This window comes from Perognathus longimembris, chromosome 28 (assembly GCF_023159225.1).
Source record: "Perognathus longimembris pacificus isolate PPM17 chromosome 28, ASM2315922v1, whole genome shotgun sequence".
NCBI classification, from domain to species: Eukaryota; Metazoa; Chordata; class Mammalia; order Rodentia; family Heteromyidae; genus Perognathus; species Perognathus longimembris.
Genome location: NC_063188.1, coordinates 59,970,231 through 59,988,154, shown reverse-complemented (window position 1 = coordinate 59,988,154; position 17,924 = coordinate 59,970,231). Strand labels below are relative to the sequence as shown.

At 44.5% G+C, this 17,924-nt stretch overlaps 1 protein-coding gene across 7 annotated transcripts in view; it reads left to right on the top strand.

The window, feature by feature from the left end:
• Nhsl2 (NHS like 2) overlaps positions 1-16,044 on the top strand; it is a 272,880-nt gene extending 256,836 nt beyond the window's left edge. For 4 of the 7 annotated variants that reach the window (XM_048335808.1, XM_048335809.1, XM_048335810.1 and 1 more), the window contains 6 exons: positions 340-467; positions 756-948; positions 3,180-3,311; positions 4,553-6,880; positions 10,461-10,593; positions 11,385-16,044. In XM_048335808.1, coding sequence (XP_048191765.1) covers positions 340-467; positions 756-948; positions 3,180-3,311; positions 4,553-6,880; positions 10,461-10,593; positions 11,385-11,709 — 3,239 coding nt within the window. In that variant the 3' untranslated portion in view covers positions 11,710-16,044. The remainder of the gene's footprint in view (positions 1-339; positions 468-755; positions 949-3,179; positions 3,312-4,552; positions 6,881-10,460; positions 10,594-11,384) is intronic. The other 3 variants (XM_048335814.1, XM_048335813.1, XM_048335812.1) reach the window with 2 other exon arrangements.
• The last annotated feature ends 1,880 nt before the right edge of the window (positions 16,045-17,924 follow it).

The window sequence follows — 17,924 nt, the reverse complement described above, 5'->3', positions numbered from 1 at the left end:
TTCAAAGAGAAGACCTTGTAGCAAAAGAAAAGAAAAATCAACATCTTATGCATCTGTGTAGAGCACTTATGTGGCAGGCCGTAGAGATGAGGGCTTGGTCCCCAAAGCAACATGGCTTGAATTTATTCATTTTCTTTTTTTGTCTGGCTTATTGTTTGGGAAGCGGGACTTTTTCACTTCCAAATCCAAGTGGTTCAGACACCAGGAAAATAGCCCAGTGAAGCAATATGAGTCAGGCCTAGAAGCTAGTGCAGGAACCCTGGCTTTATGAAAAGTCCTCCTCAGCCTAGCACTCGGCCATGGCCCCCTAGAGTGTGTCTCCACTGTGCTATTTTTCAGAAGAATATGAGGAACAGTACTCCAAGGCCAGACTTCTGGGGCAGACCTTCCGCTCTTCTGATGAGGTCCCTGAGCTCACTCCCAGCCCAAGGCCCCAGTCTGCCCGGCGTCTGGAGTTTGTATTGATGGTGAGTTGCCTCTTCCCCTGCCTGGGAGAGCCAGCGTGCACCCACTGATAGGGAACCTTGAAATGCTTACGTTCCCACCTGGAGCTGCTGCTGACCTCTGTTCACCACCAGAGCTAAACTGTAGCTCTGCCAGAATGAGCTCTTCACAGCAGGTGCCGGGCCAGGCAACCTGGCCCTCTTTCCTGCCTCCCAGATCAAGCCTCCAACCATTGCCTAAGCAGTCATCATGTGAGAGCACTTATCACATCAGAAGCACACCCTTTCAAACATCACCCTCTCTCCCAACAGACTACAAATCGGCAGCTGAGCAAGGATGAGACCACTATCCAGGGTGTGAGGGCCCTGGAGGCCTCCCTGAGCCCTTCTCCAGCCAACAAGCAAACTGCCTGGAATGGCCCCTTCTCTCTGCCAATCCTGCAAGGGAAGTGGTGGCCTCAGCCCTGCTCCACTCAGTCTGATCTTGTGCCCATCAACATCTCTGGTAGAGTTACTTAGCATCACGTATTTGCTTCTCTCTGTGCCACCACAATCCATCCTCCCAATGTTCTTACACTGGCTGGTGGGGAAGGAGGGCCATTCTCTTTGCTGTCAGCTCACCCTGCACTGTCACTTATCAGGGAATGAAGGCATGCAAAAGAGGGGGCTCTGGCTTCTCTTCCTTCACTCCTTTGGAAAAGAATGTTCCACAATGTTAGGAACTTGAATGCCCTTAGAAGCTTATATGGAAACAAAATTCATGGATTTTCTTTAGTTTGTTCCTTCATTAGATACTAAATCTTCCAAGGAGGTGGGCCTCTTCAACTTGTTTGGCAAGTTTTTCACATACAAAAAGGGGAACTAGTAGAAACAGAGAGAAAGAGATGATGGCCAAAAATACCAGATATGGTAAAGGATAACCTTGAGAATATGGAGGCAATGTATATAACCCAGCTGGCTATGGCTCTGGGGGCAAGTGGCATACTATGTTATATTTATTTTTGCCCCCCATGCCATTCTCTATAAAACAAATATTAAAGAGATCTTGCATAAGCCAATCCTCATGCCTGTAACCCTAGTTACTTGGAGGCTGAGATCTGAGGAGCAAGGTTCAAAGCCAACCTGGCAGGAAAGTCTCTAAGACTCATATCTCCAATTAATTATAAGAAAGCTGGAAGTCTGGCTGTGGCTTAAGTGGTTGAGCACCAGCCTCGAGGAAAAAAGATAAGAAATAGTTCCCAGACCATGAGAAGGAGACAGGGAGGGACTTGATGAAATCCAAACTTTATTAACCCAAAGAGACCCAAAGGGAGCCTGCAAGCCAGCACTGGCTTTGCAAAGCTGGAAGAAGTTGACTAATGTAAGGGAGAACAGCTCTGGCCATATATGATGATGCTACCCAAATATGGGGTTATCTATTGCTAATTATTCATCTAGAAAAATGAGAAGATAGGCAATGAAGTAGAACCCATAGCCTAAGGAGGTATGCCAAGAAGAAGATGATGATAAGAGAAGAGAGACTTGCAAAACGATGTGGGGTGTTCTTTTCCTAAACATCTCTTACTCTCAATGAGGCAGTTCCTGAGTTTTATCCAAAGAGCTAACTACTGGAGTGAGGCATGCTACAGTGCAGCTGGAAGGAAAGGGTCTGTCTAGCCAGCTGCTGATTGGGAAAGACACACACTTGGCTGGCTCTACATCCCATTTCACCTTGTCACTGTCCCAGCAAGTTCTCAGGAGCCAAAGGCCGACCCATACTTTAAGAGAGATAGGGCTCACACACGATGAAGCAGCCAGTTTTGGTAGAATGTGACCAAGTGTTTTGTGGGGAATCAGTGGGACAGCTTCTTGAAGACTCCAAGCTTCCTCTGGCCCCTATAAAGATTTTTCTCTGAGAAAAGATTACAACCAAACTGGACATAGTAGCCTGCAATCTCAGCCCTTGGGAGGCTGATGCAAGAGAATCACAAATTTGAGGCCAGCCTGGGCTATATATTGAGATCTTGTCTCTGAAAAACAAGGGTTGATGGTGCGGCTTAGTTGTAGAGGACTGGCTAGAGCAAGACCCTATGTTCCATCCCCAGCAATGCAAAAATAAGAATAAAGGAAAGATCACATGCAAGTAAATCTAGTCTCATCCTATTACTCTGTGTTTATGGTTGTCTCTTCTGGCTTTACAACTGAGTAATCACCTGAAGACTCTTAGAAAATGCTATTACCTAGGGCTGGGAATATGGCCTAGTGGTAGAGTGCTTGCCTCGTATACATGAAGCCCTGGGTTCGATTCCTCAGCACCACACATGTAGAAAAGGCCAGAAGTGGTGCTGTGGTTCAAGTGGCAGAGTGCTATCCTTCAGCAAAAAGAAGCCAGGGACAGTGCTCAGGCCCTGAATTCAAGCCCCAAGACTGGCAAAAAGAAAATGCTGCTACCTAGGCCCTACTCCCATAGAGTTCAGTCTTCTGGAGTGGAGTCCAGATATATAGGGGTTTCAATGCTTTCTGTTCATTTCAATATGAAGCCAGGGTTAAAAACTTATAAGTGACCTGGGTGTACCTCTGAAACCCAGCATGTGTGCCTATCACCTAATTGGGAGGGATGGGGAAGAAGTGCCACTCACATTGATGCTATTCATGCTTACGCTACTGCCATCACCCCTTGTCTGTACTTAAGGCCAGTTTCTAGTATACTTTAAATAGAAACCAGGATGCACCTAAGTGTCTTTATTTTGGCTACAGGGCAGCAGTTTGATAAACATGCAAGTTTGCGACACTCATTGTTTAACACAGAGACAGCCGTGAACCCCAAGTCCACCCTGAGGCGGAGGCGGACCATTATTGGAATCTCTAACTTTTCCCAGCGAGAACAAGGTGACCCCAACGTGGCTGACCCCCTCCCCAGACCCTTCCCTTCAACTTTTCCAACTAGTTCTGCCACTTAGTCATATTGTGGGGATGGGGAACAAGAATAATTCAGAGGAATGGGGCTTTGAATGTCCTGAGAAAGCCAGTGTGATGAAGGACAACTAAGGTCAAGGTCAGCAACTAAATATGGAGAGTAGACTGATAAAGTCATCACATGATTGTTTTCCATTGTAAAGGTCATATAAGCACGCATGCCAAATTTATGCACATAGATAAGGGAGGGGACCTTGACTAAAACTACCGTGTTAACAGACCACTGCTATCCAAAAAGCATAGATCAGGGATGGGGATAGATGTGACTCAGTGGTAAAACATATTTGCCTAGCGTGTTTGAGGGCCTAGATTCTATCCCCATCACTGAAAGAAAGGAAATACTCAAACTAGAGAAAAATAGGTGTGAGCCCTGGTCTCTTTATAAGGCCTTGATCAGGTTATACGGTCTGTAAGCCCCAGATTCTCCTTCTACAAGCTGTGAGAATAATGATACTGACCCAGGAGAATCTTGGTGAAGATTCAAACTGTTGTGGATTCTGTGCCTGAGATGTAGTTGCTGTTCTATCAATGGTGGCTGTTGGTCTAAATTATCGTCACGGTGATAATAATCATAGATATCAGTAATAATAATGGTGATATAACAGTCCTGTGTATATCAGAAAACTTCTTGAGATTGGGATCATCTGAATGGTGTCATCACATTGGTAGGTATGTTTTGAAGGTAAAGAGTAACAGATGCCAGAATCTTAGCTGGGCACTTAGTATTCCATTATGATGCACTCCAGGTTTACTTTTAGGGTTGCAAGTCCTAATCAATTTGTCACCTCAGAATTGATGTATGCTAATGTCTATGATGGTTCAAAGAGCCTGAGGTAAAAAGGACGGGGGATGGGGGGCAGAAATCCAAGGTAGTCCCACATAACACTTGTACTCTGAAAAAAATCAAAACTGAAAAGACTTTGGCAGCCATCTGGCCAATCCAAGGGCACCTGTGATTCATTGTGTAGTAGTGGGCAAAAGACCAAGTCTCCTAGAATCCTCATCTGTGAGAAGGAAGAACCAAGGAAATCTGACAAATCTATTGGCAAATGCTTCTTTACAAAAAAATAACTGTTCCTGTCTCAAAACAGCTGATGGGGGAGGATTACATGCTGCTTCTCCACTAATGCTCTGTGTTTTCCCTCCTCCTCCAGGTCACAGCAACATCCCTACAGACAGTGTGGCCCTCTCTGCCACCTCAGATGCCAGGCCCAGCCACTCAGCTCCACCAGGTATTCATGGAAGAGTTGCCATTGGGCAAGAAGCTCGATTTCCAAATCTGACCTCATCAGGACTGAGAAATCCTTCCAGTGAGTCTGGGGACCCCCACCAGGCACGTGGAGAGCCAGACCCTCCCAGCATGGAGGGCATGGGGATGGTATATAGTGTCCCCAGTTCTTGCAATGGACCCACAGAATCAACATTCTCCCCTTCCTGGAAGGGAGATGCTTTCACCTATATGACTCCAAATGCCACCGGCCAGAGTAACCAAGTCAGTGAAAATGGAAAAGCTCAGTCCTTGGGGAATTCTTGGATGAATACCCTCCCACCTCTGGTTCCTAAGGAGGCTGCTACTCTCTTTGTCAGTCGTGATAACCTGGCAGGATGCAGTGGGGTAACCAAATACTCAGAACATCCTACTCAACGAAGACAAGCACCAGGAAGACCTCCCAAGATTGGCCTTCTGACCAGTGGTACTTTAAAGCTAGACACGGGCCCAGGTGGAGCCAACAGATTCCGGGAGCGATCGCTGTCTGTGCCCACAGACTCAGGTACCACAGCAGGGAGCTATGATGAAGAGCACAAGGCCAGTGAGGCTTGTGCCCTGCCATATGCCAATACAAGCTCTGAAGGTAGTAACAGTGCTGATAACATTATGTCTCTTAATGCCGAGCAAGAGGCCCGGCACAGAAGGCAGAGGTCCAAAAGCATCTCACTCAAGAAGGCCAAAAAGAAGCCTTGCCCACCAATGCGCAGTGTCTCTCTGGTCAAAGATGAGCCCATCCTCTTGCCAGAAACTGGATCAGCATTGCCCAAGGAGCAGAGGCCCAGAAGCCTTTGCCTGTCCATAGAACACCAAGGACATCATCACTCACCCCACCCAGATGCTCAGGGTCACCCAACGGTGCCAACTCTCAAAGATCCAGAAGGTACTCATTTCTCCCACCACTGGTATGTTACTGACTGGAAGTCCAGTGACACCTATCAATCCTTGTCCAGCTCTAGCACTGCTACTGGCACCACAGTCATCGAGTGCACTCAAGTTCAGGGCAGCTCTGAGTCTCTTGCTTCACCTTCCACCTCCAGAGCCACAACACCTTCTCAACTCTCCATTGAGGTGGAGGCTAGGGAGGTATCCTCCCCAGGAAGGCCCACAGGACTGATGTCACCCTCCAGTGGATATTCCAGTCAATCAGAGACACCTACACCCACAGTCTCCATGTCCTTGACCTTGGGCCACTTACCCCCTCCAAGTGGCAGTGTTCGAGTACGTCCAGTGGTACCCGAGAGAAAGTCATCACTGCCTCCAACATCACCAATGGAGAAAATGTCCAAGTCACGCCTGTCATTTGACCTACCACTGAGCTCTCACACCAACCTGGATCTATCCGGGATGAGTATCTCCATTTGCAGCAAAACCAAGGTGAGCCGCCATCATTCTGATACCAATTTTGGAGCCAAATTGGCCCAGAAAACTAGCCCCAACCAGCCAATCATGCCGATGGTTACTCAGTCTGACCTTCGTTCCATACGCCTGAGATCAGTCAGCAAATCTGAGCCAGAAGATGACGCTGAGAACCCAGACTATCCAGAGGAACCTGGAACAGAAGAAGTCTTCACTGTGCCTGAGAGAAAAGTGAAACCTCCTGTAGCCGAGAAGCCCCCTCTGGCCCGAAGGCCTCCAAGCTTGATCCACAAGCCACCGCCAGTCCCTGAAGAATACCCACTAACTTCACCTACTTCAGCTATGACTCCTAAGAGCTCTATTCAACACGTGAGACCACTATCTCAAGACAGCTACACAGTGTTGAGGAAACCAAAGTCCTCCAGCTTCCCTGATGGACGAAGCCCAGGGCAGTCAACTGTCACCTCCTCTCTTGCTTTCACAGTTTTTGCCAGTTCCTCTGGTGCTTTCTTCTCAGGAACACAACCGCCTCCCCGGGCAAGTATGGAGGATGAGAGCCCCAAAGGGAGAGCATTGCCTCAAAGAATTAGCCTCCAGAGCCAGGAAGAAGCTGAGAAAAAGACCAGCAAGATTCCACCTCCGGTACCAAAAAAGCCCAGTGTGCTGTATCTGCCTCTCACCTCCCCTGGAGCTCAGCTAGAGGCCAATGTGGCAGAAACAAGGCTGCCTCTAAGCCCCATCATCACCCTGGAGGAAGATGGCAAGCGTCCCCCGACTCACAGTGATCCTCCATCTCCTGGTAAAAGGATGACTTCAGCTCTTCAGGCTGACAGGGGGCAGGAGGCACACCCTCCAGGTTAGTAAACTGGCTGCCACCTTTTTCTTTTTGTAATCTATTTATTATCAAAGTGGTGTACAGAGGGGCTATGGTTTCATATGTAAGGCAGTTAGAACACTTCTTGTCAAACTTGTTACTTCCTCCCTCATTTTTCTCCCACCTTCCCCCTCCTCAATTCTCTCCACACACCCCAGTTGTACAGTTTGTTTACAGCATATTGTCTTGTAAGTATTGCTGTTGCATTGGTTCGCCTTTTACCCTTTGTCTCTCCATTTTGATATTCCCCTTACCTTCTCTAGTTCCGATAAATGTATATACCATACCCAGGTTACCAAAATCATTAGAGTGACATCAGGGGTAAAACCATAAGGAAGAAAAACAAAAGAAAAGAAGGCATAATTTCACATAGTACATTGAAAATAAGAGCAACAATGATAAACCACTTATTTCCATAGCTGCTTTGTGATCTGCTAGGACTATCCTAGACTTTTACTAATTATTACCAGTGAGGGAAACCATTGGTAATTGTTTCTTTGGGTCTGGCTCGCTTAGTATGATTTTTTTTTGCCAGTCCTGGGGCTTGAACTCAGGGCCTGAGCACTGCCCCTGGCTTCTTTTTGCTCAAGGCTAGCACTCTACCACTTGAGCTACAGCACCACTTCTGGCTTTTTCTATATATGTGGTGCTAAGGAATCGAATCCAGGGCTTCATGTACACTAGGCAAGTACTCTACAAGAGGCCATATTCTCAGCCCCACTTAGTATAATTTTTAACAAGTCTTTCTATTTCTTTACAAATGGAGCAATGTTGCCACCTTTTTCTTGTAATCGCAGGAATGAGGATGTGAGTGGAATGCCAGAGACAGTAGCAGTTATTACAGAATGGTCATCCTCATCCATGGCCAAAAAAGTAGGGGCATTTTTGAGGATGTGAATTCCTCTGAACAGGAACCACAGATCACCCTTATTGCCCTTGGGATCAGGATTTACATGGGACACCCAGATGTCTAATGCCAAGTCTTGGCTCAAGTGCTAGGTGATTAAATAAAGCTAGACCTTAGTATCCTAGAACTTCAGGACCCTATCTACTTAAACTAGTATATATCCCCAACTCTATGACACCTCCTCACCACTTTAGCTGCACTAAAGTCAGTTTCATGCCTGGGACTCAGTACTCTCCCAGAACATGTTCCAGTGCCACGGCAGACTGGAAAGCATCCATCTTTTCCAGGAGCCTTCCAAAAGGAAAGGGAGCTCACTTGTTTGGCTGGGTTCTTCCTGAACCCATAAGACTAGGCTACTGTCTTTTTCTATACTGCTACTGAGACTTTAGCACAGAGCCTAAATACTGTCTTAGCTTTTGATGATCAACGCTGTCACTCTACCACTTGAGTCACTGCTCTAACAGTTTTATTTGGTGGTTAATTGTACATAAAGATTCTCACAGACTTTCCTGCCTGCACTGCTTGGAATCTTGATCCTCAGATCTCAACCACCTGAATAGCTAGGATTAAAGGCATGAGCCACTCGTGCTTCACTTTTCTCCTTTTTGTGATGTTTTAATTATAAAATATATGTAACAACTTTAAGCATGCAGTTCATTCCTGTTTATATGCAATCACTAATTTCATCTTGCAAAACTCAAATTCCATATCCCTTTGTTATACCTTTCCTCCTCTTCCTGGATGCTAGCTACTATTGTAGTTTGGAATTTGTGAGTTTGATAACTCTGTGTACCTCAGACAAGTGGACTCTGACAGTAGTTGTCGTTCTTTGGTGTGACTGGCTTATTTTACTTAATGTTCTCAAGACTCATCCATGTTTCTCATCCTTTTTGAACTCTTTACGTTGAACATCAAAATCCTATGACATCTATTCTTTTGTTTATTGGTTTGTTGGTTGGTGGTACTGCAGTTTGAACCATGGGTTATGCTCATGCTAGGTAGGTTCTCTACTGCTTGCATCACATCCCTAGCCCTTTAGATTTTAGTCATTTTTGCCTGAGGACAGACTTCAACCAGTGATTCTCCTACCTAGGGCCTCAAGCATAATACAGATAGGATCACAGGTGTACCCACAACCCCCATCTTATTGAGTTAAGGGTTCTTTGATTCTTTGCTCAGGGTGATCCTGAGTCATAATTCTTCCCATTTCTGTCTGCGTCTGAGCAGAAGGGATTGTAGATGTGAGCCATCTTCTTCTGATAGTTCCTGACCTTCTTTAAGCTCACCTGGACTCAGTATAAGTTAATCACTATAACTAAAACAAATACATCAAAGCCACAAGTTATTTTAGAATATTCTTTTCTAAGACTCCATAGGCTCTCTCTGAGATTCAGAAAAGTCCCTCGCCCACCTGCTGGGTGAGAGTCATCACTTTAGATTGCTCTCAGCTCACCAATATTTTTTGTTATCTCAGGCATTTTATTTTTTATAATTAAACATTTGTATTAGCATTTAGCTGTACAAAGGGAGATTTGCTGCAACATTTCTATTCATGTATACATCACCTTCACCACCTCTCCCTTATCTCCCTTCATTCTCCCTTATCGTACCTCACCAGCCTTCTTAAATAAATTTCAACAGGTTTCATTGTTCTATGTTCTTATTTGCAAATAAACTACTTGTACCGTATTCATTCTTGTTGACCCTCTTCTATTGATACCCACCCTTAGCTTTGTGATTTTTATTTTGTGCCCATCCTGGGGCTTGAACTCAGGGCCTGGGTGCTGTCCCTACACTTCCGTGCTTAAGACTAGTGCTCTACCCCTTGAGCCATAGCTTCACTTCTTGCTTTTTGGAAGTTAATTGGAGGTTAATTGGAGCCCTGCCTGGGCTGTCTTCAAACTGAAATCCTCAGCTCTCAGCCTCCTAAGTAGGTAGAATTACAGGTGTGCGCCACCGGCACTTGGTCCTGTGATTTTTTTTAAAATGGTATATTTTAAATAAAAGAAGAGGAGACTGGAGTGCAGCTCAGTGAGAGAGCTTTCTAGCAGGGGTAAGGACCTGGATCCATCTCCAAAATCAAGCAAACATACAAATAAAAAAAAGCACAGGATCTGGGAATATGACCTAGTGGTAAAGTGCTCGCCTCATATACATAAAGCCCTGGGTTCGATTCCTCAGCACCACATATATAGGAAAAAGCCGGAAGTGGCGCTGTGGCTCAAGAGGTAGAGTGCTAGCCTTGAGGAAAAAGAAGCCAGGGACAGTACTCAGGCCCTAAGTCCACGCCCCAGGACTGGCAACAAAAACAAAACAAATAAACAAAAAACAAGCACATGCTCACACCACCTGTTGGTGAGAATAAGGACTCTGACCAGACTTTCTCTCTCTCTCTCTCTCTCTCTCTCTCTCTCTCTCTCTCTCTCTCTCACACACACACACACACACACACACACACACACACACACACACACCACTGAGGGAAAATCATTAACCTTCAGAACATCATGCTTCTCTTTTCAAGATGGAGACATTAAAAATCCCCTCCCTGCTACCCTTCCAGAGATGCTTTAAATGGCAAATGAACTAACATGAGGATGGATGTGCTTTGCCTTATCTATTGTGGTCAAAGTCACTCCTGATTCTTGTGCCTAGGGAGTGCTGTGGAACTAAGCAATGAAGAGAAAAGTTTAATCAGTGATAAAACAGCTGAATGGATTGCGGAGGAGGAGGATGACGTGTTTGTGGCTTCACGCACAACTGAAGATTTGTTTACTGTGATACACAGGTCTGGACTGTTTTTTGTTCCTTGATTCTAATTGCAAGTGCATTTCCTGTTTCTACTTAAAGAAAAACTGCTATCTCTGAGCAGCCATTATAATTGCAACTGGAGTCCAAATATCCATGTATGTGAGCCCTGTCCAGGGCCTCACATCTCAAATTCACTGATGTCTTCGGGTAAAGTGGAGGAGGGGAGAAGAGGGAGGACCAGGTGCTGAGAGAGGCCCCTTGTCTCCTAGCAACTGCTTGGCCTATTGTGGCTCCATCTGCTCTCACACAGCTCTGTCTGCAGTCAGAGGAATTTAACCCTTTACAGAATTCCTTGTAGCACAAAAATCTCTAGAAGTAATGTGGGACACTGGGCAGCAATTCAAATCAGGGACTTGGACTTAGGCAAAGGAGGAGCAGATGGGGCACAGAGATACAAGGTAGGGGCTCAATGACAAGGAACCTTGATCTAAGAGCCCAGTTATTGGAGCTGGAACAGCAGTTCAGAACAGGATTAGCCCCTAATCTAAGTCTTTGGCTTCAACTCCATACATTTGTCCTGGTCCCAGAAGCTTGGTAGGACTCACCCTGCAGGCACTAGTCAAATGACTCCAGCTGTGGGCATTGAAAGGCAGGAAGTAATACTATGAGGAAACTGGGGACCTAGTGGTAAGAGAAAGCTGATCAACACTGTGCTTGCAAGGCTATCATGTGCATGTTTTCAAGCATACCCCTAGACCAGGAGTTGTGCAAAGCATTGCTAAATGTTTGTTCCCAGGATTTATTCAGACCAGATCATCTCTTATTTAGGTCCAAAAGAAAGCTGCTTGGCTGGAAGGAGCCGGGAGAGGGCTTTACAGGCAGCAGGCCAAGCTCCCACTCGCCAGTGAAAAACACAGCCGATTCTCCCATCAGTGAGTCTTCTACCATTGCCTCAGGACCAAGCAGCAGCACCAGCCTAGATGCTGGCAGAAATGATGATTTCAAGGCCTTGCTCCAGAAGAAGGGAAGTAAAGCAACTCCCAGATCCCGCCCCTCAGCTGCTGAGCTGTTGAAAACCACTAACCCACTGGCTCGACGAATCATCGCTCAATTTTCAAAAGACTATGAAACCACCGACAACCCCAGTACATAAGTCCCAGCTTCAAGGAGCAGGGTTTACTGGGCTTGGAGTAGAGAAGGGGGAAGAGAAATGATTTTAGAAAGGAACCATAACAAAAGAACCTACATTTCTTTTACATTTGCTCACACTCTGGATGGCAGAGAGGCCAATTAACTAGAGCAGAGATCAGGCACTTGAAAAGGCTTCAGATAGTCTGCATTTTCACTCTTAAACTCTAGTCATGACTGACCTGGGAGTACCTTATTCTCACCCAGTGCTTTGAACTAAGATGAAATCCTGACGTGAGGGAGTGTTTTCCACCTTTTCAGTCAATGTCCTGGCTGCTCTGTCCATTGACTCCTGTCACTGAAGGGCACTATGGGGGAGCAGACTGGGGCCTGTCCAACAGGGACAGGGGGCAGAAGACATCATTGCCAATTATCCACTCTCTTGTGTGGGGTCATAGAAAAATACCTAAGCCTCCTCAACCACAGTGTGGTTCTCTTCTAGTAAGAGTTTCACAGGTGTGCTCTTATTTTGGCATGATGTTGCTTGGATGGCTTTTTGTGGTGCAAAATATGAATGTGAGTGTGTCCTGAAACTTCATGCCTTTTTCAGTTTGATTGTCTATGCGGAGATCAGGGTGATGAGTCTCAATAAACTTTCAAATTCCCCCACCCCTACCATTAGCTAGAAAAGAGTCAGACTGGGTGGCTTTGGCTGAACCAAGTTCAGCCAACAAATGAACCAGGAATTTGTGCACTCTGATCTAGCCAACATAACTCGCCAATGCTCCTTGAAGTCCTTCAAGTGTCTGTCATCGTGGATAGCCAGGACCTGTGCCCAGCTCATGCTGCACTCCAAGAATTCATTTCGTTTGCATATAGCATTCATTACAGGAGGTACGTAGGTGAAGGACCAGCATCATCAAAGGCTCAATGAGGATAGAAAGTAAGTGCATCTTACTCCACATATTCAATTCAGAACATCTTTGGTAAGATTTTGTTTAAAGGAACTCGCCTGACTATTCCAAAAATCAAGAACCTATAAACTAAAAAGATCTACCCAAATCTAAAAAGCAGCCTTACAAATTGCAATAGCCCTTAACACAAAAAGGGCTACTTTTTTGCCATTTATGTGCTGCTATTTGACCAACTTTCAGTAAACCATGTTGGGGGAGAATATATGAACTTGGAGAAATGGAATGCTGAAAGAGCTCTAAAACAATCATTGTGATTCCTTCCCCTCCAACCCTAACAGGCACTCTTGTCAATTTTCTAAGCTGAGCAAGAACAATGGTTCATCTGATTTCCATATGCCTGTTTTGTGTGGAGGGGAGAGTTGGGAGCAAGACAGATGAAGCATTGAACAAAGAAAACCAGTGTTGGGAAGGTATTATACTAGTCCCAGGAGGTAAAAAGGAAAATTAAACAAAATTGTAGCCTACTTCACTTGACCCAAAAGATTGGTCAACTTCCTGTGGGGAGCGGGGAGAGACACAATAAGACTTTCAATGACAAGCAGGTCTCTTTTTTGGGAGATCACATTCCCCACCAAAGAGAAGCAAGCTCTTAGTTCAACTGCCCATACTCTATCTAAATAAAACAAATGAAAAACCATAATCAGTACTGAAACTTGGCCTCTCACATAGAAGCCTTAGGCCTAGGTCCTTGATTGGTCTGGTTCTGAATTCTAGACCAATAAGAAATAGACCAAATTTACCAACTGCCTGGCAATCAGCACTTTCATTTAGAAAGAAGCCACTTAATAAATATCTAGGGAAATAGCAGCTGCTTTTGCAAGTATTTGAACTATTTGGTTTGAAGGTCTTAACCAAGTTTTAGAGAGGGGAGGGGAAGGGGGGCTGCCAGAAGTAAAATAAGACTCATTCCTGGCTTTCATTTGTATATGAATGTCATGCTGATCTTCCCTGGACTCAAGAGTTCCAAAAGATGAAACATTGTTCAATGTAGGAAAATGAAGGAGCTTGTGCTTTTTTGCTTCACAAAAGTGAAGGGCTGCCAGGGCCTGTTCCTTGGGAACCATTATTAATAGCTGAACTTTCAAGTAGGCCGGTATGGAATTTATATTGTCTAAGACTTGGTACTTTTGCTGATTTTTCTGGAAGCTTTAAAGCCAAATGCCCAGATACCTTGATGTTTTTCCATCACCTGCATTCTTGCTTTCCTCTATGAAACTCTATTTGCCTGGAGGGTGGGTTTTTTTTTTTATAAAAGTGATTTGCTGTTCCATCAGTCAGGTAAAGAGTACATTTCTTTTTGGAAAATGTCACTCCTTCCTTTCTCTCTCTTGCCTGGAAGTTTTAGAATATCTTCTGCAATATCTCTGTGCCTCTCAAATGTCCAGTACTGTCTCCATGGCAGAAGATTTGGGGCACAGACTGTACAGTTAGAGATAACACCTAAGACTGGAAATATTAATTGAATATTTTGCAACAAGTAGACCTAGTCCCAAACAAACAATCCCAAACTCAAAAACTACCAGGCATTGATTAACATAGCACCAAGCACCTTTCCTACTCCTGACACTCAACCTCTTTACTACCCTAGATTAGCATAACCCCAGCTCTCTCCCCTACCCAGGCACTTCTGAACCACCTATGTCTACCGAATCTGGAGAAGAGCAACAGGCCCTGCTCAGGAAAGCTTTCAGAGTAGCTCCTGCCACCACTATGACTAGTACAAATAATAATGAGACTAATCTTCAAAGGTAGAATGTACAAGAGGTTGGAGAGAATGAGCTTGACCCCAGGAGGTCAGCTTCCACTTCAAGACCTTCCTGTCCCTTTGTTGTCCTCCAGTTCCAACCAATAGCAGCTAGGCTGGCTTCAATCTAGTCAGGAGAAGAGGCTTTGTACTTGGTGGTATTACGCAAGTTAGTGTCAGTACCAAGGCTGACTTGATTGGAGTCTCTTCTGCTTTCCCTCTACAACTTTGCCTTCCTGGAACTCTCACTTGATCCTGGCTTGTTCCCAACACCCATGAACTCCATCTGTGGTCAATATCTCAACCACATGAAGAAGGCAAGGTCACAGGCAGTCAGCTAGATCACATTAGCTTAGTGATCACAGTTTGATCAACCAATCTGATCATGTGACTAATGACTATGAGAGTCTTTAAGGCTCTTCCAACAAGCATTTTGCCTGACACCCCACTTTAACAAGCTCAGTGACATAGACCTGACACAGATCTCTGTGAACCTATCTCTGCGCATATCTGCCCAAGCACCTGCCCACTTCCTCGTCCCTGAACTAGTCAGGAAAAGGACAAGTTCAAGCTCAATTCTCTGTTTCTCACTTGTTCAGCCTTCCATGTTTGCCAATGGTGAGCTTTCACTTTAATATGATTTACCAGGGCCAGGACTAGGGTGAGGCTACCAAGGTGCCTACAAGGGCACAAAAATGTAAGGAGGCGCCTGCTCTCAGGGCCCTGCAAGTGCCTTAGCCTCGTCCTGGCCCTGTGATTTGAACTCTGTAAAGTATCCTAAATTTCTCTTCATCCAAGTGTGGTTCTTCTGATTTGGGGGAGATAACTCCCTATCACCAAATGTTTTACTGCTATTTTTCCATTCATTGCAAGAAGCCTTTGTACACCTATGCATTAAAGAATCTTCAGTATTATTAGAAAGCAGTTGATTTCTAAGTAACCTGCTCCATACTTGTTTCAGTGGTGTCAAACCCCTCCCAAGGATAGCCTGCAGCTAAGCAATGAGAGGTGGAAGTCTAACCTGAAATCCTGTCTCTTTCTACTCTATGCTCCCCAGGCCTTATGTCCCAGCACCAACTCTCTTCAGTGCCTCCTACTTTCTTGTCCTCCTCTCTAAGAAAAACATGCTCTCAGGAAAAGGATAAATTCATTTACTTTGAGATTATGAGGCTTAATGCTACCTCTCTTGAGGGTTGCTTGTGTTTTAACAGGGGGAAAGCCTTAAGCCAAAGGAATGAAGTGCTGCTTGCAGAATGTTAGGCATCAGCTAGTTGTAGAAGTCTATTTTGCACGATGGAAAGGCCAGGTTCTCTGACAGCTCCCTGCAGAGTAGTGAAAATATCTTTATCTTCTGGAAATCTAGTAGTTCCTAGATGATGGTCAAATTATCCAAATATTCAGTGCTAGTCAGTATGGTTACTACCAATGAACTCTCAGGATGGGCTACTAGAAAGCCACTGAGAAAGCCTCTATCCTTCATACTGTACATTAACATGGTTCCATAAACACAATTAATTACAATTTGAGTAAAAGAATGCAAAGATTTAAAGCGTTTGTGAAAAAATGTCCTGTTTGTGAAAGATGAAACTGTCTTCTCCATATCAGTCATCCAGTGATTACTAAACTTATTGGAACAACATTATGGAATCTGCAGGCCTCAGTCTCTACAGCCGCCCCCACACCAGTTTTTTTTCCATTCTACACCATTACTGCAACTTGGTGAGCATGAAACCATGTCTACACCACAACCCTAGCTCCTCCAAAGCTTTTGCATGTTTTTCAGCTAGAAGTGACAAAGATATTAAGGATCTAAAAAGACAAGAGAGTGGGAACGAGGTACAAAGAAGTGCCTTTGCCAAAGGGAAAATGGAGTAGAATGATTTAAACAGTGATATGAAATAAGCAAAGTCCTTGAATACTTTGAAACATATTTCTGTGCTCTATAGTAGTCAATAGTTATGAATTCCTATTTGAGGCACTTTAATAAGTACTGCCAAAAGAATTTTACATGAGTGGTGGGGTAGGGGAAGGAACTCTATACATTCTAGTAAAGTCCCAAATCTAGATTAGTGATTCTTAAAGTGTGTCAGGACCAGCAACAGCAGCATCCCTGCATAAAGAGGGAGTGGGAAAGAGAGAGAGGGAGAGATCCAGTGATGTTAGTTCTTCAAGCCCTTGAATCACTTATAACCACAACAAGCTAAGCAACCTGAACCTTTCTCATTGTTTTGTCTGTCGTTACAGTAATTAGTCAATCTCTGTCCAAAAGATGGACACCATCACCTTGTTCAGGCACTCATTTGTCTGGTATTAAAAAAGTTATTGGAAGCCGGGTGCTGGTGGCTCTCGCCTGTAACCCTAGCTACTCAGGAGGCTGAGATCTGAGAATCTCTGAAGCCAGCAGGAAAGTCCATGAGACTCTTATCTTCAATTAACCACCAGAAAACCTGAGCTGAAGAGCTTAGAGACAGTGCCCAAGCCCAGAGTTCAAGCCCCAGGTGGCTCACTCTTGTAATCCTAGCCATTCAGGAGCCGAGATCTGAGGATTTACAATTCAAAGTCTGTAAGAACCTTTAATTAGCCACCAATAATTCAGAAGTGGAGCTATGGCTCAAGTGGTAGAGTGCTAGCCTTGAGCAAAGAAGCCCAGGGACAACGCCAAGACCCTGAGTTCAAGCCCCAGGACAGGTACAAAAAATTATTGGAATAAATCAGTTCCTTGTTCAAGCTACAAAACCTTTGATTTGACATAACCAGCACATCTGCCCTAATTGGTTTTTTGTCTGAGACCACTGGGACTCGAACTCACTATCTGACACTTGCTTTTGTTCATTGGCTGGCACTCTACCACCTGAAACACACCTCCAATCCCTAATATTTTATAGCTCAGAAGTAGAGGAAAGGGAAAGGTATTAGGCTTGATTGGAATTACCCACCCTGAAATACCTTAAATACCATGGCCTGTGTCTAGGAAACCTCTGGAAGAAGTGTCTTGGATTTTAAGATTAAAAGGTAGAATTTGGAAGCAATGAATCCTTAAAAATAAAACCAGAACACCCAGTTAACTCTTCTTAGCCTCTTTGTAATGCCAAGCTTTATAGAAATTTATTCCTACGTGGTCTTGAGCTTTTTTTAAATGTCTGATTTTATAAAATGTTATGCATGCAAATATGGCATTGCACTCAGTGTACTGTCACCCCCAAACCCATTCCTTCCTCCACGTGTGTAAGATGGTGAAAAGTATCAATATGTGTGTTTCCATGTCTCCTAATGAACTGTAAATTTCAAACTTTACCATTCATTTTTAAATGAGATATATTTACTCTGGCTAGTAGTTAAAATTTTATTCTTTTTATTATATTTCATTGCTACTTTTTTCTACTGACTCCAAGGATTACTTTGGGGGGAAATATTTCCTACTTCTAGATTGTTGTATTTATCTTATTTCTATATTTATCTGTAGCCACAGAATGTTAGAAGTGAAAGGGACTAACTTCTCTCATTGCATCGATGAGGAAACTT